General features: G+C 39.1%; 1 protein-coding gene across 3 annotated transcripts in view; it reads left to right on the top strand.

The window, feature by feature from the left end:
- Nucleotides 1-25,351, top strand: part of CDH11 (cadherin 11) — a 179,081-nt gene that overhangs the window by 124,092 nt on the left and 29,638 nt on the right. For all 3 annotated transcript variants that reach the window (XM_050774864.1, XM_050774865.1, XM_050774866.1), the window contains 5 exons: nucleotides 5,101-5,395; nucleotides 10,977-11,096; nucleotides 12,067-12,234; nucleotides 15,600-15,787; nucleotides 21,686-21,939. In XM_050774864.1, the coding sequence (XP_050630821.1) occupies nucleotides 5,101-5,395; nucleotides 10,977-11,096; nucleotides 12,067-12,234; nucleotides 15,600-15,787; nucleotides 21,686-21,939 (1,025 nt within the window). The remainder of the gene's footprint in view (nucleotides 1-5,100; nucleotides 5,396-10,976; nucleotides 11,097-12,066; nucleotides 12,235-15,599; nucleotides 15,788-21,685; nucleotides 21,940-25,351) is intronic.

Genomic DNA, 25,351 nt, shown 5'->3' with positions numbered 1-25,351 from the left:
GCTTAATAGCCCATTAAACAGACATAGCCATAATTGGTTTAACCATTTTCCAGCTGAAGGCATTTCCCTGACCACACCCTAATCCCAACCTGAATGCTCCTCCTTTGACCCTTTATCATAGCTTTCCTTTCTGTATTCGATGTGTCTACTTATTAATCTGTTTACTTGACTAGACTTCAAGCTGCTTTGTGTCAGGGGCAGTGTCATCCTTGTGTACTTATGTCCTGGTGCTAGATCCAACTTTGAGGAGACGAACGAATATGTATCAGAAGGTTGGATGTGGTTTTATCCCTGTTTCCGCAGGCATGGTAAAACCCAGTGAGATGACTTCCCATTCCAGGCTCTGTGGTCTCTGTGTATCCCTCACAGAAAAGTGCAAGTAGAGTAAGAGAGTCCAAAATACAAATTCAAGAGAGTCTGGAAAATTACCTACCCACTAGCATTTGTAATAAAATATACAGTTATCTTTCAGATGATAGTGACATTAAAACCACAAAAAGATATGTGTGGCCAGCGCAGTGGCTCACACCTGTAATCCCAGCACTCCAGGAGGCTGAGGCAGGTGAATCATTGGATGGCAGGAGTTCGAGATGAGCCTGCCCAGTATGGAGAAACCCCGTCTCTACTAACAATACAAATATTAGCCAGGCGTGGTGACGAGTGCCTGTAATCCCAACTACTCCAGGCTGAGGCAGGAGAATTGCTTGAACCTGGGAGGGAGTGGTTGCAGTAAGCCGAGATGCGCCACTGCACTCCAGCCTGGGAGACAGAGTAAGACTCTGTCTCAAAAAATAAATAAAAAATAAATAAATAAATGAGATAATTATTAACAATGCCAGTTAATATGAACAATATTAATAGTATTATTCATTACTAATGCAATTTTCATATTTTTTGTTAAAGTATTTTTATTATTTAAATTTAAATTATTATTATGAGACAAAGGCCTCCGTCTCAAAAAAAAAAGAAGAAACAGAAAACAAAAAGATCTTTAGATACCTAAGAACTGAAATCCTCTGATGTGGAGCTGCTGTGCTAGGCAAAATGTAAACTAGATTAAGATAGCTCCTGACCTCAAAGAGGTCTAGTGGAAAAGAGACAGTTACCTAAGCAATTAAAAAAATAAAAATAAAAAAAAGAAAAAGAGTAATAATGAGGAAATTCTATGTAAATGATTATGAATTTACATAGTAATATTTGGGAGAGATGTCAAAGGAAGGTTTCAAGGAGAACATGGGAATAACCTGTAACCTAAAAGATGAACAAGAATTATCCAGTGGAAGGTAAAAGGGAAAGACAGTAGGTTTGTGGGGTTTCTGAACCCTACTGATTTCTACAAAGTTATCTTAATTGTTCTTTTACATGAGAACAGCACTTCATATTCACATAATTGACATACTTGAAGGAGATTCATGTTAGAATCTCAATGACATTGTGTAAGTTTGGAAAAATTTCTTCTTGAAGATGTACCAAAGGAATTTCACTCATTTATATCCCAAATGGAAATATGTGGAAGTCGACGTGAGAAATGGAAATGGAAATAATTGGCATATGGAATTCCCTAAGTAGAGGAGATGGGCTGTGTGCCCAGAGAGGAAAAATAGATTTCAGCCATGGCAAGGGATGTGGAACTTGAATGATGTGAAGGGCTGTGCATGAATCATTCTGAGATATGAATAGAACCTTCTGCTTTGGGGACTTTCTCAATGGGAAGCAGTGTGTGTGTGTTCAGGTTGGGGGTTGCAGAAGAAACAGGATCTGGAGAGTCATTTCAGCATCTCTGTGGAATAAGCAATTGTCGTGCCTACTAGAAGAAAATATAGGAAAAAAAAGAGGGAAAAGGAAAACTCTAGTATTATTCATGCTGTGTGACCTTCAAAACCTAGGCGCATGAGGATGAATCTGATGTCAGGTTGGATAGGGGAAAAGTAAATAAAGTGGTTGGTCCTGTGGACCTTTCTTCTGAAATGTGCTGAGACAGTTCCCTAGAAATAGGAGGGATGGAGTAGATGGTTTATTTCCTAACAACCTTTGATTTGATGACATTCAAGGTTGAATACTCAAGATGCCCTGAAAAAGTGAAATTTGGTAAACCATGGACTTTCAGATTTCTTGTGGAAATACAGCCTGTGTCATGCTGTGCTATGCAGAGAGGGAAGCCATTCGTCTTTGGAGTTAGGAATTGGCTGTGTATGCCTCAGCAACTGGATCCCTTGATAGCGCTGAATGGTTTCTGAAACTGTGTTGTTTTGTGTTGTGTGTGTGTGTGTGTGTGTGTGTGTAGCCTAGTAAGTATCCATGTCAATTGTATAAATCATCTTTGTTAGATACAAAAAAGAGAAGTTATATCCAACTTCCCGACCTGAAAACAAAGTAGAAAAATAATACGAAATGTTTTGTTAAATTTTTAGTTATTTGGCTGATCATGAAATAGATCTGGTTAATTTTCAAGAAACTTGCCAATTTTATATGTAATATAGGAAGGCCTCTAGAAAGATTCAATGTCTGGGCATTCCCATTAAAGTCAGCATTGTATTTATAGTTTCTTGTTCCTCATTCGTACGTCTTTGCCCTTAACTTCTGCCAGGTCTGCAGCAGGGTAAGCAGAAGAACAAAGGTAAGCCTTCCCTGAGATGGGAGTGCGGGCAGGAACTTTGCCTTCATTAAGGAAACTTGACTGAATGAAGATTGGGGCAATTCTGTTCATCCGTCCTAGGCCATCAAACAGCTTTGTGTTTTACTGTCAAATGGACTTATTCATCAGAAATGTGTTAGCCATAATTTCATGACAACACATTGTTATGAATAATAAATTCTGAAGGAAAGTCTGTTTATTTTTTCCTCCGAGAAACAAAGAGTACTAAAAACAAAATGGTCTTTGTAATTTGTACCTACAGGTAACTCCCTGAGCTGAAATAATGTGGTTTCACTGAAGCACTGCAAATCAGTTAGATATCTTTGGGGAAATTGAAAGAAAACTAAATATTTAAAAATCAATATATTCAACCTTGCTTTATGAGCAAGGTCTCTAGGCCTTAGTCTCATAATAATAATCATGAGGTAAGGTCTCTAGGCCTTAGTCTCATAGTAATAATTTAAATTGAAATAATAAAATACCAATTTTCACAAAAACATAAAAATGGCATTAGTAATAAATAATACTAATATTATTACTATTTAAATGGCATTGATAATAATCATAGTTTTTATTTTAATTAATTAATTAATTAAAATTAATTAAATTAATCATGCCCGGTTAATTTTTGTATTTTTTCTAGAGATGGGGTTTCAGCATATTGGCCAGGCTGTTCTCGAACCCCTAACCTCAAGTGATCCACCTGCCTCAGCATCCCAAAATGCTGAGATTACAGGCATGAGCCAGTGTGCCTGACCTCTTTTTTGTTATTTTAAATACCATTTGAATAAAGCTCTCTAGTTTGCAATGGCTTTTCTTACTTAGTAGGTAGAACCAAGGTCTTTTTTGCTACTTGACTGCTCTTGAAACCCACTAGAACAGTAAAAATAATGCTTGCTTTTTCCCACAAAGGGCAGAATGAGGACCAAGGACCTCAGATTAAAATGACAGCTGCAGAAATTGAGGTTGAACAGCAAGGCGGGGTGAGGAGTGTTTTTATTACAGGAAAACCAGATGTGATTTTTGGGATACTTTCGTGTTTGAAAACACAGAGCAGAGTGAGGTGGAACAGAAGATGGCTGTAAGTTAAGAGACCTAGTTGATTTCTTGGGCCTTATAAGTGTGAATTTAGGCAAATATCATCTTATCTCTAAGCTCTGTCAAAGAAGACAAACTTGGGGATGTTTAAGATTCTTTCTGACACCTAAGAAATTGTATACATACCAACCCATACCACTAGTCCTACCTGCCTTTAGGGTTAGGATGGACACTTCTTTCAGGCAGGTCACATCCCCAAATCCTCATACCCTGTGTACCGCAAAGCAGGCCTTCTGGAAAGATCTGATCAGTTCAATTGTTTGTAGTAACAAAAGCCAGGAAACAAGCTAAGTGTTCTTTAGAAGGAGACTGCTAAAAAAAAAAAAAATACAAAAAAACCATTGGCCGGGCGTGGTGGCTCATGTCAGTATTCCCAGCACTTTGGGAGGCTGAGGCAGGCAGATCACTTGAGGTCAGGGGTTCGAGACCAGCCTGGGAAACATGGTGAAACCCTGACTCTACTAAAAATACAAAAATGAGCTGGGTGTGGTAGCGTGTGCCTGTAATCCCAGCTACTTGGGAGGCTGATTTAGGAGAAATCACTTGAACATGGGAGGCGGTGGCTGCAGTGAACCGAGATCACGCCATTGCACTCCAGCCTGGGTGACAGAGTGAGACTTCACCTCAAAAACAAACCCCCAAAACAAAAAATTTTTAAAAAAGATAATAACCTCCATACAGTGGATGAGGAAGATCTATAGTTATAAATGTGGAATGGTCACCTGAATTTATTGTTAGAGGAAAAGGATGAGGTGAAGAATGGTGTGTGTATTCTGGAACTTTACTGTATAATGATAAACTAGAGTGCATATGTATTTGTGTAGATTTCCTTGCATATGCATAGAATAGAATATCTCTTAGAGGATTCACAAGAAACTGGTTACAGTGATAATCTCTGAGCAGAGGAGAAAATGAAGGAACGGGAATCAGAGTTGAGAGGAAGACTTACTTATTGCATGAATGTTTGCTAATATGTTTTTAAAAATAAACACACATTTATTTCAAACTATTGAGATACGTTTAGGTTTTTGTATTTTGTATATGTGCATATATATGGAAAGAGGTGAAGGGAGAGCATGAATGTTAGAATATACATATATATGTGTGTGTGTGTATGTATATATACATATACATATATATATATAATATATTTATTTATTTGAACTCTGGCTTCACTGTTCTGCAGTGTGACCTTGGCCACGGCTATGATATTCTCTAAGGTCGCCTTTCTCCTGTTGTAAAATAGGATGAGAACATCTCCCTTTCCTGGCGTGTGTGTGTGCAGCAGATTGTTGCAATCACTTGTAAGTGAGTTTCCCCACTGCATTCCTCATGAAATTAAAAATCTCAATTTCTCTTTTTTCCAGCTTCATTCGGATATTGACTCTGGTGATGGGAACATCAAATACATTCTCTCAGGTGAAGGAGCTGGAACCATTTTCGTGATTGATGACAAATCAGGGAACATTCATGCCACCAAGACGTTGGATCGAGAAGAGAGAGCCCAGTACACGCTGATGGCTCAGGCGGTGGACAGGGACACCAACCGGCCACTGGAGCCACCGTCAGAATTTATTGTCAAGGTCCAGGACATTAATGACAACCCTCCGGAGTTCCTGCATGAGACCTATCATGCCAACGTGCCCGAGAGGTCCAATGTGGGTGCGTACCGTAGGAGAGGCCTGCTCTGCTTCCAGGCCTGGTGTCTCTGTGGTGGGTGGGCTGAAGCCCGTTCTTCCAAATCAGGAGGTAGAGCTTCTTCTGTATCTTTTATGGCAAAATAACAAAAGGAACAAAAATTCTTTTGTTCCTCTGTAAAATGGGAATAACAATTTCTAGTCTTGTAGGAATAGAGCTAATGCACATTCAGTCACTAGGGCATATTGATGTCTAATAGGTAATGACAATGGTGATATTTGTTGCCTGTAGACACTGTGCTAATTAATGACTTACATGCACTATTTTATTTAGTTTTTGCAATGATTAATCTTTACAGTAGGGTAATTCCAACTCACCATATTTCACAGATAGGAAACCCACGCCAGAAACAAGTTAGCTAATTTCTTTAGGGACATTTGTGCAATTAAATGGATCTAAAATGCACATTTAGCCACAGCACTATGTCACCATGTATTAATTCAGAAGTAGGTATATCTTTGCAACATGCTTGAAGACATATTAAGTTGCTAAAGGATAATTTTTTGAAAGATTTCTTCAAAGAATTAGCCACCTTCTGGCAATAGCTTTCTTTATAACATGCACATAATGAAACATTTATATAATGTTTCTTTTGAGAAACATTCCTCATATTAAGAAAGGTTTGTCTTTCAAACAGTGAGTAGAACTGTTCTATTCAGGGAGTGAGTCTGCTTAAAAGAGTCTTAGAGATCCAATGAATTCAGGATCGTTTTACAGACAAGAAAACCCAGCACCAAGTATAGGAAATCAACCTACTTAAGAAAGGTAGGTTTGACTTTAGAACGCTAGGATCCTTCCACTGTGCATACAGAGCTTTTTATGCCAGAAACTGGTGTATTCTTTCTCCACAGGGAAAAGTCAGGTACTTATCAAAAGCCAGTCTGAGCCATTTCCCACCTTCGTCTCTTCCATTTTCCCTGCCCAGTCCTGTAGCCTCTTGGCATTTAGCATGTGTATTATAATGTGAAACAACAAATATCAAATAAATCCATATAGAGGAAACAGCAGTGTCAGCAACTGAGTGTCAGGGGTCAGGATGGGGTGGAAAGTCAAGTCATCAAAATATATAATCCGGGGAAATTTTCATCATTATTCTCACCTTTGCGGGCTCATTGATGTTTAGGTATAACATTCAGGCTTTCTTTTTTTTTTTTTTTTTTTTTTTTTTTTTTCCAGTTTCAATTTTTATTTTAGATTCGGGGGTACATGTGCAGGTTTATTTTATTTTATTTTATTTTATTTTATTTTATTTTGAGACAGAGTCTCCATCTGTTACCCAGGCTGGAGTGCAGTGATGCTATCTCGGCTCACTACAACCTCTGTCTCCCGGGTTCAAGCAAATCTCCTGCCTCAGCCTTCCGAGTAGCTGGGATTACAGGTGCGCACCACCATGCCCGGCTAATTTTTGTGTGTGTGTGTGTGTTTTTAGTACAGATGGGGTTTCACCATGTTGGTCAGGCTGGTCTTGAACTCCTGACCTCAAGTGATCTGCCCACCTCAGCGTCCCAAAGTGCTGGGATTACAGATGTGAGCCATCGTGCCCAGCCCATGTGCAGGTTTATTGAGTGAATATACATGAATATACTGTGTAACACTGAGGTTTGTGGTATGGATGACCCCATCACTCAGGTAGTGAACACAGTACCCAATAGATTTCAGCAGTTGCCCTCTCGCCCCACTCTAGTAATCCCATGTTTATTATGCCCACTGAGTAAATATTGGGTCCGTTTATACCCAATGCTTAGCCTCCAGTTATAAATGAAAGCATGTGGTATTTGGTTTTCTGTTCCTGTGTTAATTTGCTTAGGATAATGGCCTCCAGCTGCATCCGTGTTGCTGCAAAGGCATGATATTATTCATGCCACCATGCATAGTATTCCAGGGTGTGTGTGTGTGTGTGTGTATATATATATATATATACACACACACCACATATTTTTTATCCAATCCACTGTTGATGGACACCTTGGTTGACTCCATGTCTTCGCTATTGTGAATAGTGCTGCAATAAATATACAAGGGCAGGCGTTTTTCTTGTAGAACAATTTATTTTCCTTTGGGTCTATAAAGAGTAATGGGATTGCTGTGTTGAATTGTAACTTTTTTTTTTTTTTCCTGAGATAGAATCTCACTCTGTTGCCCAGGCTACAGTGCAGTGGCACGATCATGGCTCACTGCAATCTCTGCCTCCTGGGTTCAAGCAATTCTCCTGCCTCAGTCTCCTGAGTAGCTGGGATTACAGGTGCCCACCACCACACTGGCTAGTTTTTTTGTATTTTTAGTACACAAGGGGCTTTGCCATGTTGGCCAGGCTGATCTGAACTCCTGACCTCAGGTGATCCACTCACCTCGTCCTCCCAAAGTGCTAGGATTATAGGCATGAGCCACCGCGCCCAGCCTTTAATTGTAATTGTTTTGAGACTTTTCCAAATTGCTTTTCAGAGTGAACTAATGTACATTCCAACCAACAATGTATATGTGTTTCCTTTATCTCCACATCCTCACCAGCATGTTATTTTTGACTTTTTAATCACAGCTGTTCTAACTAGTGTGAGATGGTATCTCATTATTGGTTTGATTTACATTTCTCTGATGTTTAGTGACGACCAATTTTTTTTTTTTTTATGTTTGTTAGCCATTTGCATATCTTCTTTTGATAAGTGTCCATCCATGTCTTTTGCCCACTTTTTAATGACATTTTTTTTTTACTTGTTGAATGGTTTAAATTCCTTATAGATTCTGGATACTAGACCTTTGTTGGGTGTGTAGTTTGTGAATATTTTCTCCCATTCTGTAGGTTGTCTCTTTACTCTGTTGATAGTTTTCTTTGTTGTGCAGAAGCTCTTTAGTGTAATTAGGTCCTGCTTGTCAATTTTTATTTTTGTTGCAATTGCTTTTGAGGACCTAGTCATAAATTATCTCCCAAGGCCAATGTCCAGAATGGTGTTTCCTGGGGTGTTTTCCTAGGGCTTTTATAGTTTGAGGTCTTACATTTAAATCTTTAATTCACCTTAAGTTAATTTTTGTATATGGGGAAAGGTAGGGGTCCAGTTTCATTCTTCTGCATCAGGCTAGCCAGTTACCCCAGCATTATTTATTGATTAGGGAGTACTTTCCTCATTGCTTAATTTTGTCAACTTTGTTGATAATCAGGTGGCTGCAGGTGTGTGGCTTTATTTCTGAGTTCTCTATTCTGTTCCACTGGTCTGTGTGTCTGTTTTTGCACCAGCAACATGCTATTTTGGTTACTGTAGCCTGGTAGTATAGTTTGAAGTTGGGTAAGGTGATTCCTCCAACTTTGTTCATTTTGCTTAGGATTGCTTTGACTATTCGGGCTCTTTTTTGGTTCCATATGAGTTTTAGAACAGTTTTTTTTTTTTCTAATTCTGTGAAAAACGATGTTGGTAGTTTGATAGAAATAGCATTGAATCTGTAGATTGCTTTGGGCAGTGTAGCCATTTTAATGATATCAAGTGGGAAAACATTCTATGCTCATGGGTTGAAAGAATCAATACCATTGAAGGATCAATATTCCATTTGTTTGTGTCATCTATGATTTCTTTCAGCAGTGTTTTGAAATTCTCCTTGTAGAGATAGTTCACCTCCTTGGTTAGATGTATTCCTAGGTATTTTATTGTTTTGTGGCTATTGTGAATTGCACTGTATTCTTGATTTGGCCCTCGGCTTGAGTGTTATTGATGTATAGAAATGCCGTTGGTTTTTGTACCTTGATTTTGTATTCTGAAGCTTTACTGAAGTTGTTGATCAGTTCTAGGAACCTTTTGGCAGAGTCTTTAGAGTTTTCTAGGTATAGAATTGTATCATTAGTGAAGAAAGATAGTTTGACTTCTTCTTTTCCTATTTGGATGTCTTTTATTTCTTTCTCTTGCCACATTGCTCTGATTAGGACTTCCAGTACTATGTTGAATAGGACTGGTGAGAGTGGGCATCCTTGTCTTATTCCTGCTCTGAAGGAGAATGTTTCCAGCTTTTGCTCATTCAGTGTGATGCTGGATGTGGCTTTGTCATGGATGGCTCTTATTATTTTGAGGACTCAGACATTGTATTACGGCATATGACAGTATAGTCTTTGTTGTCAGACAGTACTGTGAATCATGGCTGCACTCCTAATCAGCCATGCGAACCCAGGCAACCTGTTATAGCTTTCTAGGTTTTCATTTTGCCATCTATAAAATGAGGATAATATAAACTATGTTGAAGGTTAAATGAAATAGATGTGAAATACAAAACCATTGGAAAGGATGTAGCAGAGTTCTAGAAGGAAATTAAGCATTAAAAATTAATAATTTCCCTAGCCACGTGATGATGGTATTTTCCTTTATAAATCTATCCTGCCTAGAATAGTGACTGACAAATGGGAAGAGCTCCAAAGAGGTTGTTTCTATGAAATAATGAATTATAGAAGAATAACTAGAAAAAAGTGAGATGTACAACACAGAAAAATCACTGACAACCCTATAAATTAAAGGTAGTGAGAGGCTGTGGAAAGTGGCTCCCTTGCCTCCCATGTAGAACCTTGCCCCTCTGCTGAAAATGTTACAGAATGAACTTGAGTTTTGTTGCGTGCTGGATTGGGGTTAGACTTTGGCAGTTACTAACTTTGTGAAATAGATTATAAAGCTTCATATATCTCATATTCAATTTCTCAATATTACAGTGGATGTAAAAAATGCCCAGCAGAGGAATGCTGGCAAAATACATGGAATGTGCCCCCAAATCATGCTGGCACAGAGAAATTCGATAATTGCTGGTTTTCTTCTTCCAGCTCCTTTCTCCCTACTCTGAAGCCCAGCACGCCATGCCCCAGATACTTGCTATTTGTGACCAGCCAGGAACAAAAGTTGTTTTTAGGAAAAACAGAGCCCCATCTTTCTTCAGTTTTCTGGTTTCCCTTCATTCTGACCCATAAATGCTCCCCTTACCTCTCACCAGATGTCTACTGGTGATTTCTGTTACATGGCTACCAGAACAGCTACAGGTGGGAAGATGCAATTTTCATGCCAGTAGGGAACAACATTCTGCTCAATATTTATGGCCATAAATTAATTAAATTGTAGTATTAGCAGCAATTTTATTACATGCAAAGCAACAATAAAGTGATGTATTTATTGTTCTGCTACAGATGGAAGATTGCACTCTGTCCTTTCATGAAAGCAATTTATCGTTAATTATCATTTATTATACTCTTTGGGAATATTTTAATGTAATTATTTGATATACTGAACATTTCAAGTGCATGAGTTGTAAGATATGTTTGCAATGTTTGTAATATTATTTTAATCACCAACCAATGCAGGATGTACTATAAATACAGAGAGTTCATTTTTAAACTGTGGGCATTTTTATAGAGAAGGAAGGAAGGTTGGTTGGCTGGTTGCTTTGCATCTCAACTCCAGGAAAATGAGAGAATGTTGAATAATTGTGGTGCCATCCTCAGGGTTAATTTTAAAATAAGACTTTGTAAACAAGAACATACTTTGAAAAGCTGAGGGGATGTTGCTAATTAATTTATTTCACTTTTAAGGAACGTCAGTAATCCAGGTGACAGCTTCAGATGCAGATGACCCCACTTACGGAAATAGCGCCAAGTTAGTGTACAGTATCCTCGAAGGACAGCCCTATTTTTCGGTGGAAGCACAGACAGGTACTGTGGAATGTCACTGTGACTGTGACACATGGTGAATAAGAAGTCCCAGGCCTGATCAGAACTTGTTCAATGATCTGTTTGATCAAATGTGATAAAGGAATAAAGAGGGCTACCCTACAGGGTTAGTGTGAGGATTAGATACTTGGCCTGTGCTTGGCACATAGTTAGCACACAGTGAAACATTTATTATTGTTTTTTTCATATTTCACGATGACCCAATAACAAATATAATCTAAAAACTCAACTTTAATGCCAGAAGTAAGACAGCAACAAGGACTAAGGCTTCCACAGTGCTCTCTATATTTCTCAGGTAACTGTTGCCATATCTACAGAGAGAAAAAGCTTCCAAATGTCTCCTAAAGATTTAAGTGAGCATGGCACACATGTGCCAATATCCAGCAATCATGTAGAATTCAGTTATTAATTTATCATTGTTTTCAGTGACAGGTGATAATAGTACATGCTTGTATGAGCATTGTATATATTTAACCCATTTGGTTCACTCTTTTACAAATTAATATTTACATTTTAATGTATTGCATGAAATATGCACCTCCTACTTTAAACGTAATATGCACCATCAAAACATTTCCATGAATTGTATGCAGCAATTGACTTAGAGAAGATTGTGCTGGAAGTCAAAAAGTATGAGTTTAGTCATGGATATCCATGCAATGGCCACTCAAATATTTCAGTCTTTAGGGTGTTTATATCTGAGAAGAATAAGGTTATTACTTGCATGTACAGGAAAACATAAATACAAATGTTGTATAGTAAGTTTTATGATTTGCTTGAAAAGACATAATGACGCTTCAGTATGGCTGCTTTTGGTTGTAATTATCATGTTGAAATGATTCTTGCCCAGGGCATGGGCTATTTTATTCAGCATTGCTTCCTCAGTGCTCAGAACTTTCTTGTCATAATGTTATAAACGAATATCTGTGATGTTGCCTGCTCACCTGTCTAGGTATCATCAGAACAGCCCTACCCAACATGGACAGGGAGGCCAAGGAGGAGTACCACGTGGTGATCCAGGCCAAGGACATGGGTGGACATATGGGCGGACTCTCAGGGACAACCAAAGTGACGATCACACTGACCGATGTCAATGACAACCCACCAAAGTTTCCGCAGAGTAAGTAGGTGGGCTTGGTTTTCCCTTTTCCGTGGTGCCACAGCCAGCCCTCTGCCTCCTCTAACCTATTCCTGCTTTACTCCGGTATCAAAAAGAAAATCTAGAAAACGACAGGCAGTTCGTATCATTCTTACAAAAACAAAACACAAAAACAAGACAACAACAGCAATAACAATGTCGGGGAGTAGAGGTAGTAGGAGAATGAAAAGATGTAAAAAGTTCTACAACCCTGGAAACAAAATACTGTTTTTGCTAAGTATTTTGCTTGGTAGTCGTGATGCAATCTAGTAATTAATGAACCCTTTTCTGCCTCAGTGTCCCCATTTCTAACCTGGATATAACAGTACCTGAATCCGTTATCAATTGCTATGTAACAAACTGCTGGAAAACAGTGGTTTAAAATAATAATAATAATAATTTGTTTTTATCATGTGTCTGGAATTTGGGCAAGGCTTGGAGGAGACAGCGTGCCTCTGTTCCCCACAGCAACAGCTGGGGACAGCTCCACTGGGGTTGGAGGATTCACTTCCAAACCAGCTTACTTGCATGGTTGGCAAGTGTGTGTTGATTGCTGCTTCCTTTCTGTGTGGGCTGGTTTTGGAACGTGTGATTCCCAAGGGCACCAGGCAGAAACTGTGTTGCCTTTTACTAACTAGCTTCAGAAGTCACATCGCATCGTTTCCACTTGAGTCATCGGGCTGCACAAATCTAAGTGGAGTTTATGTAGACTCCACCTTTCAATGGAAGACCTGTCAAAGTCATGTTGAAGGAAAAGCACGTGGGATGGGAGATATTGTTTGGGCCATGTTTTGGAAAATGCCATCTTCCACAGTACCTAATTAATAGGATTACTGTTTGGACTAAAGGAGCTAGTGTAAAATCTTATAATGACAACTGTCTATAAGTTGCCAAAACATTCTAGCCATTGTTATCCGGGGGATTATGGCTGTTCCACAATGTTCATAAAATTGTGAAGGGAATTAAATGAAAAAAATGATTTTGAAAGGTTATTATTAATAATTGTAATTATAGCAACTACCATAATTTAATGAATAGTCACTGCTATTGTAAATCTCTGCAAGAGCTTACATTATACAGATAAGACTGGCTTCCACAAAAACTGCATAAGTTGCCCTAGAAATATGACAAAGTCAGAGTTTGAGCACAAGTTTGTCTCTGTATGTATAGATGTATATGGATGGACAGTATGACTGTGGTGCTGCTGGTACTGCTAATGCATGGGGGTTTCATCATGAAAGTGTCTCGTTAGAGCCTGTGAGCTTACTATCAGAGAAATGGAACATCTTGCAAATGAGATAACAAGGAAGGCAACTAAATGTGGCCCCAGGAAGGCACTGTGGTGACTCAAAGGAATTCAAAAACAAGAATCTACACAAGAATCTTTTGCCTGGCTGGGCACAAGTTCAGCATCCTCAATAAGCCTGAGGCTCATATAACATTCTAAGAGCTGCATGCTCCATTATCCACACTGTACGATTGTCTGATGTGCTGGAAAAGAAAGGTCAAGCAGAATTATTAGCAGGCAGCCTTTACTGCCCTTGGTCATAGACAATCATGTAGAAAAGATACATTACTACTGTACTGGTTGTACTGGTTTCGCTGCCATGAACTTGAATGAGATTTGGAGAAAATCAGCATAGGACAGTTTTTTTAAACCTTCATATTAATTGCTAATTATCTACAAGGGACTCCCACTTCCCACTCGTCCTTTAATATAGAGGGCATGGTGAGATTAAATAGATTATGAATCCAAAAGAAAGTTGTAAAGCGAAATACTATCGATAAATATAGACAAAGTCTTGGAACTGATGAAATCTCTGTAAGGGGAAATTAAAACATAATGAACAGAAGTAACTTGCCCAAGACCACTTTGCTTGGAAATGACAGAGGCAAGATTTTCAACCCTGGCTTCTCTATATTGTGTCGCGCACAGAGTATTAAATGTGAAAAGCAAATAAGATAATGTTGAATCTCAGCTACTTACTGAAAACCTTCCAGTGATTTCCCCAAGTTTAAACAAAACCTGAAACCCACAATGGTCTATTTTACGCAATTTGGCCTCCACTTCCCTACGTGCCCTTCTCTCTCACCAGAAGGCTGGAGTCACTCTCCTCCTGTTCCTCTGCAGGTTTCAGTATCTTCTCACCTTAGGGTATTTGCCACTTGCTAATCACCTGGCCTGTAGCTTTTATCCTGCAGATATTCACATCATTGTCTTCCTCAGTCTTTTTAGATTCCTTTTTCTAAAGAATGTCTTCTCCTACCACAGTACTCAAAATCAATCTCTGCCTCTTTCTGCTTCTCACCTACACATTATTAACACAAGCATGCACGTTCGATCACACTCATACACATACACAGACTCACTCACAAATAGCTCACATTCATACACACACTCACACTCTTACACAACAGATTCATGCCCACACGATCACTCAACAGCCACTCACACATTTAGCCCCTCACACACAATCATGCACTTACACACACACAACCACACATCCACTCTCAGAACCCTCACCCTTTTACCCTACTTTCTTTTTCTTTTTCAGTGCAGTGACATCAGAGTGTGTTTGCATTTGTTTTTATTTTTTCTCTTTAGTCTGCCTCATTAGGAGAGGAATCTTGACTGTTTTGTTTAGTAGTAAACGAAACAACCAAATAAAACAGTGTCCTGGCACTAGGCCGGTACCTCCATGTACAGTATTAGGCTCCCAATAAACATGAAATAAATATATAGGAGGGTCACACTGCAGGAAAGCTTTCTGGAGAAGGTAACACATGACCAACTTGTGAAGGAGGCAAGTTGTGAAGGAGGTGAAATAAGGGGAGTGTCAAATATATAGTTAGACAGGGAGTGATGTTAAAGATAAAGTTTGCATTTTTAAAGTAAATATGGAGCTGTTGAAGGAAGGCTTTTAAACAGAATTTTTTTCCTGGGCTGTTGGCAATACCATAAGTGAGTCTTGGAGTTAACTCATGGACCATCCTGAAGACATGAAAAGAATTTTCAGTTATTTCAATAAATGAAGACATGCATGGTTCTCCCTCATTACCTGATGGGAAATGTAACACAGCATTGTTTTCCTCCCTTACATGTGGCAGGTGACCCTGGCATTTCACCTGGACCCAGATATTGCTTTATTACCCTTCATAGAACACATTCTTTTGACAAGCAGGCCATGTGGGATCTTCCTCCCCACATCCATTCACTTCTTTCATGTTTTCAGTCAATAGAAAGTTCAGTTTCAAATCCTTTGAGAAATTTATTGGGATTCAATGAAATCTAGTCTTGCAGCTGCCAAATAAAAGGGAAAATAAAAGTAGGTGTCTTCTTCTTCTAGGCGTATACCAGATGTCTGTGTCAGAAGCAGCCGTCCCTGGGGAGGAAGTAGGAAGAGTGAAAGCTAAAGACCCAGACATTGGAGAAAATGGCTTAGTCACATACAGTATTGTTGATGGAGATGGTATGGAATTGTTTGAAATCACAACGGACTATGAAACCCAGGAGGGGGTGATAAAGCTGAAAAAGGTGAGTTAGGGTAATGAATCAGATATGTCAGTGGTGTGACCTGCTCTGCCAAGGCAACACTGCAAGAAATAGGGAGGCGACGGTTAAGAAATGAGAATTTGTGAAACCTGGGGCCGACCCGGCTTTGTAGTTGAGCTCTGAGCCCTGAAAGATCACAGAATTATATTCCTTTCTGTTACTGCGGAGAAGTTGACAAAAGGGGCTGGTGATACCTGCCTGAGATTGCTAGTGAGTTCTTAAATGTTTTCCAACGGAGGGAAGCACAGTTCTCTCATGGCGAGAAGGACAATGAAATAAATCTAGATTTTGAAGAAGCAGCCCTGAGCATGCATGGAATTGCCCCCTTAGCTCTGCCACACTGAATCTGTTAGATAGGCTGTTTAGAACTCTTCTTGTTTGACCATTCAAGGTTCACTGCATTGCTTGACCCTCTGTGAAACTTAAGTCAATTCTCTGCTTGCTTTTATCTCAAGTGAACCTGGAGAAGCAACAATAATGGACCTTCTCCCATAGTCAAATAGCCTGTGGACCTCCCTTCATAGTCAGGTAGTCTATGGACCTTCCCCCAGAGTCAGTCATCAAAAACATGTCTCTGGGATTAATTTATTACAAAGAGAAGGTTAGTGTTTCTTCTTTTTTACATTCACTCAACACTAACTACTGGCCAGACAGAGCACCAGCCTCTTACAAACATCATTTCATTCACTTTTCACAAAAACAAAAACAAACAAACAAACAAAAAGTATAAAGTAGGTAGTATTATCCCATTTGGCAAAGAGACCTCCACTTAATTTTGAGGAGATTAGGTATCAGACAAATGAAATCGTTTGACCCAGTCACTGTCACACAGCTCAGGCATGCAGACCTGGAATTCACACCGTGGTTATTCTAGAACAACTTCCCTCTCAAGACATTCTGAAAACAGCTGGCCCAGAAAGTGTTTGTAAAGGAGAGCCAGATAAGATTCACTTCCAAGTGGAGAAATAGTTCCCATACATTCTAAAATGGTTTCCCCCCGTGATTTACCAGTTGAGAAATCAACACTTCTCCATCATGAAAGTGTATGGAGCATTAAATCAGAATTGGAGGATGGGATTACCTTGGTTTTAATCAAGCATTCATTTTCAACTTGGTTTTGTAGCATGCATATTAAACTCCTTAGTGTGGTGGAAAAGATTGGACTGTAACACTGATAGAAAGTTAATTTGAAGAATCAATAAAGAGGTCAGTAGCTAAAGAGGAGGCAAGGATGGACCAGTGGGGGAAGACTGGTCCTGAAAGGAATCTTTCAGGTGGGGGAGCAAGGAGTGACCTGTGCTAAGAAGCTGGCCTTTTACAACATTTTAAAGTGTGTTGGGGTTGGGGAAAATATTACGGGGCACAAAACAATGAGAAGGTAGGGAGTGACTGTTATAAAAAAAAATAAAGAAAATGAAGGATATGGAAATTGGGGTGAAATTTGGATACTTGGAAAAGTCTACATTAATGGATGAATGGTAGGACCGAGGAAGCCTAATTATCAACCACAGGGAGCCAGGGTAGTCATCACTAATTCCGGTTTCTCCTCTGGAAAAGTAGCTGTGCGAATTGTGTGTTGCCTAGAGCTGTCAACTTACTTCGTTAATTAATATTACTATCTCTTCTGCTTGACACTGACATATGAACATTGACATCAAAGATGCCTGCCTCCCATCCTTTGCTGTTCATGTAATTGGGTAGTTGGTTATGCTAAGGTTGTCACCTGTTTTCAGTGTTTTCAGGGCATAAACACACACTGTATCTCTGAAATCCTGAAACATTTAAATCACCCCCATGGAACTCACACATCGCAAATGAGCTCTCTGCATATGATTAATTTGCACATTTGCCTCCAATTCAGTGTGTTTATTCTAGGCAAAGGAATAATCTTCTATAAAACACTGACGTTTAGGTTTTAAACAGTGTAAGATGTTATTTCATTTGTAAAAGAACATTTGCTCAAACTTGTAGCACAAAGTTCCAAATGTCCGCCGGGGAAAAAAAAGAAAAATTATAGATGAATTTAACAGAGTAAAAATATGACTCCTTGTGAAAGTCGTTACATGCAATTTAATACCATAAAAGTCTATAGAGACATTATGGCACTATTTCTGCATTTTAAAGTCTTTTTTAGCTTAGTATTTTTATTTATTTCCTAATTTATTCACCCATTTTTCCACCAAGAGTTATTGAGTTCTTATTATTTGTCAGGCAGGCCCTTTGCCAGAGGCTGGAAATCTAAAGTTGAAGAGACAGAGTCCTGACCACGGGGAGTTCACAATTTAACAGGACAGTGAAGTGAAACAATAATTAAAACTGAGAGTCTTCTCAGCCTTAGTGGTGTTGACGTCTTGGGCTGGATAATTCTTTATTGTAGGAGGCTGTTCTGTGCATTGTAGGATACTTGGTAATATCTAGTATCCCAGGCTTCCCCTCAATAAAGGTCATTAAGCACATGCTCTACCCCACCCCAATGTCCTGATAATAATAATAAAAATAATTACTCTAGACATTGCCTAACATCCCTGGAGTAACTGGGAGCAAAATCACTCCCCAGTTGAAAATTACCTGCAATAGTGTGATAAGACCTATGAACGTGGGTCATGAATGACTTCTTGGGGGGGCAGTTCTCAAGCTGAGTCTTGATAGATGAGGAGGAATTTGCTGGATAGTTAAGGACAGAAAAGGCAGAAAAAAATAACTCATGAAAGGCTAGTATCAATGGAAACAGGACACATTTAAGAAGCTGCAATACCTTCAATCTTGAGAGTCTTAAGATAGATACAGTAAAGCCAATGAACAAACTTGTTAAAATTCAAGGGGGACATTACAAAGAATTGAAGAAGGTAGACGAGGTATTGAGACGGTAGTGAAGGAGAAGAATCCAAGAAATAATTACTAGATAGAATCATTCATTTATTGAATATTTTAGAAAGCAATAAATCCCTCTTGCGTTCTGACTCTCTTAGTTTAATGGTGAATAGTGGAGAGAGAAACTACCCTTGGGGTATTTAGACAGTCTCTATGTGGTTAGCTGAGGAAGAACTGGGGTCAAATAAAGGTGAGGTTTTAGGTGGCTTCGTGGACTTGGAGGGGAAAATCCGAACTGTTCACGCAGCATCTTTGGCTGAATGGGAATCCCATCTATCTCAGAGAAATCACCGCACAGTGTCTGAGCTATTTATTTTCAACCAAATAAACTGCTTGTAAAGCAGTGTCAGAGCAGAATTATAAGGCATTTTTAATATTCCCTGTTTTAATAAAACACTTTTTATGTTTGATTTTTCTTTATTTTCTTTGTCCGCACATATATAGATGTGGATACGTAACATTTAACACGGTTGCAATCAGAGGGTGATCTGATTTGTTAACTTAATGTCACATCATAAACATTTTACATGCTGTTATATAATGTACATAATCATTTTTAATGACTACATAACATCCCATCCTATTGACGAATCATTATTTCCTTAATAAAACCTCACAGTTGGATTTCGTGTTTTGTGTGTGTATTTCCACAGATTAGATATAACCTTCTATTATATCTAACAAATATCATGCATTTTTGAATATTGTTTGTTTTGGTTTTCTGTTGAATTAATCCCTCAGGGAAGATTTTCAGAGGTGGGATTAGTAAACTAGGGGGTATTAAGATTTTTATGGTTTATGCAATGTGTTGCCTCATTTAGCTTTATTTCAACTACTCATAACATGGATATAAATGTTCACATGGGAAACTACCTCACATCTTTTTTGGAGGGAGGAAGGGAATAAATTATAGGCAAATGTCTAAATGTTAAGCATCTATCAACCCCACTCCTCATTCAGTCAAAATAATGGATGCGTATGACCACTTGGTACAGTCATTCTTGCGTCCTGTGCGACAAAGATCAGCAAAGAGCAGTAAGACTCAGTAGACTTCTTAGGGATGCTCTCCTCCATTCCACTCCCACCCCCACCTCGCTGGGGAGGGAAATGAAGGGCTGCCAAAGGGTCACTAGGGGGCCACACGAATCTATCTGGGGCTGTTGAGGGGACTTCACAAGGCAATGAGGCTTGAACTGACTACCAGACTTGGAATCTCGCCAAACTGGGAAAGGCCATCCCACATAAACCTCTGCAAAGGGCTGGAGAGCCTAGCTTGGGATGTGAAACTGCAACATGAGGATATTGTCCTCAACACCAACAAGGCTTCCCAGTGGGAAAATGGCTCCAGGTCCTCAGGCACATGCCTAAACCAAGTACAAAAGATTCTGCTGTAGTAAGATCAACAGACTATCTGATATTAGAAAATTTCCTCTTTTCTGATTATAAATTACCCAATCTCAGAACTATCATATTCCAGTGTTTAATGCTATCTAATGATTGAAGGCATTTTTTAGAAGTTGCAGCAATCTCGTATGTTCAGTCTATAAATATCTTTCCTTTCTGCTGCTCAGTAACCTAGCCAAGGAGAAGGGAACTGCTGAGTCCCAGGATGATGGAAAGGCTGGGGGCAGATTTAGATTTAGAAAAAGGTAGTGTTTCCTGACTCTGGGAAGAGGGAGGTAGGAAGATGATAGAAAAAGTATCAAGGATATTGAACATGTTTAACCCTGTTGAAACTGGGATCATCAGCCTTAGTGTGGAGTACTGCAAAATTAGATCAGGAATCAGCCCCGTGACTGTATGCCCATTCAGAATAAGCATTTGCCAGGCAAATGACAACAGCATGGCAGGCAGATGCTCGCCTTAGAAGATGAAACTCTTTCTAAACATTTGGTAGTTCAGCAACATCCAGAGCACTAATTAGAAAGTTGTTTCCTAGGCAGCAGGGCTTGTTTCTCTGCTACAATGTTACTTTCCATCCTTTGCTGACTGATTCACTGTAACTCCTCTCATTCAAAATTAAGCAGTGTTTACCATCAATTTCCCTATAACTACAGCCATTCAAATGCTACGACTCATTTTTTCTTTCATATTCGTGTAAAATTTTACTGCTTACATTTTTTTTTTAAATAGACCATCTTTAATATATATGCATTCTTTTTTTTTAAAAAAAGGAAGCATTTTAAAAAAGGAAACATTTCCCTCATTATCTTGTCACTTGCCAAAAATAGAAGGTAACTTAAAAATAAATGCAATCAAACCAAAACGATGCCATTACATTCTAGCTAGAGTTGTATCATAATAACTCACAAAAGAGATTGCGAAACAGAGCAGATATGTTAAAACGGTGTTCTACTTGGTGTGTCAAGGATTTAAAGACTTGGAAAATAAATAATTATCTCAGTATGTAAGTTAATATCATTTGACAACCTCACCTATCAAATTACCTATAAACCATATGTCATCTTATGGGCCACTGCTGGTAAGAGTCTCAGACATTGGGAAAGAGAACGTGGTCAGAAACTTTCAACATGAAGCTTTCAATATGATCAAGCTGGATGGTTGCAGGTGGGAGAGGTATGAACCAGTCATCAAAAAGGACATGGTTTTTGGCTGAAATTCAGTGGGTATTTTTGTTACCAAGATTCTTACTTTTCGGAATGAGGTACCAAATGTATTTTTGTAGTGTTTTAATTCCCCTCCTTAGGTAATTCTTAGTGACTTATTTGGGCAACACTAGTGTTGCTATATAGAATAAGGTTCACTTTAGATGACATGGTCTTTCTGTGTCTGTCGTGCTCTTAGAATGACCCATTAGGCACATTCTAAGTTTCAGCAATTGATTTGTGTGATTTTTCTGACCAAATGGCTCAGGAAATTTGATATTGAGTAGACTCTGATTTTCTCCCTTTGAGGAACTATTCACTCTTCCCTATAAAACAGTCAGGTCTTTCTCTTCCATTATTCTTTCAAGGAATTGGTTGTCAATCTTCTCTTCATTCTTGCCAGCCTGTAGATTTTGAAACCAAACGAGCCTATAGCTTGAAGGTGGAGGCAGCCAACGTGCACATCGACCCGAAGTTTATCAGCAATGGCCCCTTCAAGGACACTGTGACCGTCAAGATCGCAGTAGAAGATGCTGATGAGCCCCCTATGTTCTTGGCCCCAAGTTACATCCATGAAGTCCAAGAAAATGCAGCTGCTGGCACCGTGGTTGGGAGAGTGCATGCCAAAGACCCTGATGCTGCCAACAGCCCAATAAGGTACAGACGGATTTACTTTAAGAGCTTGGATGGGGAATTTTAAAGTCAAGAGGTTCTGGAAAAGCCCTGTAGGGACCACGTGCTTCAATTTCAAAAAGGGTCCAAGTTTATCAGGTTCAATAGAATGTAAACAAGATTACGATTTAGAAGACATGAGCTCTCCTTCACCTCTGTTCCTGACTTTTTGGATAAGATTGTTCAAGCTCCATGACTTTGCTCTGGAGCAGATTCCCCCAGACGTGCTAAGTGACGGAGCCCTGAGCTGGGCCTGTCTGCCTCAGGGGACTGTGGGGAAGTATAAATAATTATTGTGAAATAATTATAGTAATTGCAATTTATTAAATACCTTCCCATTCTCCGGTTACTCTGTGAGGAGGTTAGCTATGTGATCTAATCAATCCCCTCAACTTAATTGATACATAAATTGTTATTCCTTCAAATGAGAGGAAACTGGAGGCACTGCAAGACAAAGTGACTTTCCTGGAATGATGCAGCCACTGAGCAGGAGGCAAGGAAAGTCAGCTCTGTCTAACTGCTGCTGAATACTTTGTAAGAGTAGTAAAGTGTCCAAATACATTTCGGGTGCTTTTATTATTATGAATACTTTTTTGTGACAAAAAATGTGATCCAGAACTGTGGCTTGGCACCGTGGCTCACATCTGTAATCCCTTCATTTTGGGAAGGCTAAGGCAGGTGGATCACCTCAGGTCAGGAGTTCGAGTCCAGCCTTGATAATGTGGTGAAACCCTGCCTCTACTGAAAATACAAAATTTAGCTGCGCATGGTGGTGTGCACCTGTAATTACAGCCCCTTGGGAGGCTTAGGTAGGACAGTCACTTGAATTCGGGAGGCAGAGGTTGCAGTAAGCCTAGATCAAGCCACTGCATTCTAGCCCGGGTGACAGAGTGAGACCCTGTCTCAAAAAAAAAAAAAAAAAAAAAAAAAAAAAAAGGAAATGTGATCCAGAGCTCTGCTTCTCCGCTCTCCTCTTCATCCTGAGGTAATGACTGATGAAGCTAATGGTGAAGATGAGAGGGTGATGAGAAGGAGGTGGAGAAGGGGCTTGAATCACACATTTATAGAGTGGAAGTTGATAGTGCCTTGGAACTTCCCCTGGACCGGATTCTAGCCGGGGTTTCTTTTTTTCCCACAGCCACTCCCCTCATTTCCTTCTTGCTTGGATTTCTTTATGTACCTCCACAGGGTCTCCCAGCCCTCAGTCTTTCATTTACTTCTCCGCGTGAATCCTGACTCTGCAGCCAGAGCGACCCTCATACAATGCACATTCAAACATCACATCTTACCTTAGTTAAAACACAAGAAAAAAGTTAATGATTAAATGGTTCCCTGTTGTCTCCCTTTTCAAAATAATCTAACCTCATTCACTCAGTTTAAAAAGTTTCTTTGCACCCCTCTACCTCCATCTCATTCTTTGAAGCTCTCCTGCTCTCCCCTAATCCCTGGACTTGACATGTTCCTCCTTCTAGCTGGTAGCACTTGCGTTTCCAAGTTGCCACATTGGACTCATTTTCTCTATCTCCACTTAGGTGTTATCTCCTGTAGGAATTCTTCCAGGGCTCCCTAGAGATGTATCGGATGTCCTTCCACTAGCTCCTCTCTAGCTCACCCGCCAGGCTACATCACAGGGACACTTAGGTTATGAAATGTCCTCACTAGAGGAGAGTCTTAAAGAGCTCGATGTCTGTGTAGTTTAGGCCTTGACAAACTATAGCCCATAGGCCAAACCTGGCTGCCATTTGCTTTTCTCTCTCTCTTTTATTTTTTCTGTGGTGAAAAAAATTTACATATCATGAAGCATGAACTTTACCTGTTCAACTTGTACAATGTGTTGGTTTTTAGTATATTTCATGAAGATGTTCCACCATTACCACTGTCTAATTCCAGAATATTTTTATTGTTCTCCCCGCCAAAGAAATCCCATGTCCATTAGCAGTCACTCCCTGTTTCTCCTTCTTCCCAGTCTCCTGTAACAACTAACTTATTCTTTGTCTGTATGTTTGCCCATTCTGGACCTTTCATATAAATGGAATAATACAACATGTGGTTTTATGTAACTGAACTTTTGCATGTAGCATAATGATTTTGAGGTTCATTCATGTTGCAGAGTGCATCACTAATTCATTTCCTTTTATTGCTGAGTAATTTTTCATTGTATGGGTGCACCACATTTTATTTGCTCATTTATCATTTGGATGCATGTTTGAGTTGCTTCCAATCTTGGCTGTGACAGATAATGCTGAATATTCCTGGACATGTCTTAGCCTAAACATGTTTTCGTCTTTCCTGGGCATATACCTAGGAGTGAAATTGCTGGATTATATGGTAACTCTGTGTTTAACTTTCTGAGGAGCTGCCAAAGTGTTTTCCACAGTAGCTGTACCATTTTACTTTGTTATCAATAATATATGAGAATTCTAATTTCTCCATATTCTCACCGACACTTTTTTGCCTTTTTTGATTATAGCTATCATAATGGGTGTGAAATGATATGTCATTATAGTTTTGATTTGTATTTCCGTAGTGACTAGTGATATCAAGCATCTTTTATTTATTTATTTATATATTTACTCATTTATTTATTTATTTACTATTGAGACATAGTCTCTCTCTGTCGCCCAGGCTGGAGTGCAGTGGCACGATCTCAGCTCAGTCCCATGTATGCTTCCCAGGCTCAAGTGAGTCTTGTACTTCAACCTCCCAAGTAGCTGGGACTACAGGTGTGCACCACCAGGCCCAGCTATTTTTTTATTTTTTAATAGAGACAGGATTTTGCCATGGTGGTCACGCTGATCTCAAATTCCTGGCCTCAAGTGATCCACCCACCTCTGCCTTCCAAAGTGCTGGGATTACACGCATGAGCCACTGCACCTGGCCTGAGCCTCTTTTTATGTGCTTATTAGCCATAAAAAATCCAATTATGAAATGGGCAAAATACTTGAATAGATATCTTCTTAGGATAAATATCTATTCAAGTATTTTGCCCATTTCATAATTGGATTTTTTTTTTATTGTTGAGTTGTAAGAGCTGTTTACATATTCTGAATGGTAGGAACTTATTAGATGTATGATTTGAAATTTTTTTTCTCATTCCATGGGATATCTTTTCCATTTCTTAATAGTGTCATTTGAGGCACAAAAGGTTTTAATTTTTATGAATTCCAGTGGGTCTATTCTTTTTCTTTTAAATGTCTATAATGAAATAATTGTCTAATCTAAAGTCATGAATGATTTACACATTTTTAAAAAAATAAACTTTATGGTTTTAGCTTTCACATTTAGATTTTTATCAATTGTGAGCATACTTTTATATATGTTGTCAGGAAGGGGTCCAACTTTATTATTTTGCATGTGTGTATCCAATTATTCCAGCACTATTTGTTGAAAAGACTAT

This window comes from Macaca thibetana, chromosome 20 (assembly GCF_024542745.1).
Source record: "Macaca thibetana thibetana isolate TM-01 chromosome 20, ASM2454274v1, whole genome shotgun sequence".
In the NCBI taxonomy this organism is placed as follows: domain Eukaryota; kingdom Metazoa; phylum Chordata; class Mammalia; order Primates; family Cercopithecidae; genus Macaca; species Macaca thibetana.
This window is presented reverse-complemented; position numbering and strand designations above follow the sequence as displayed.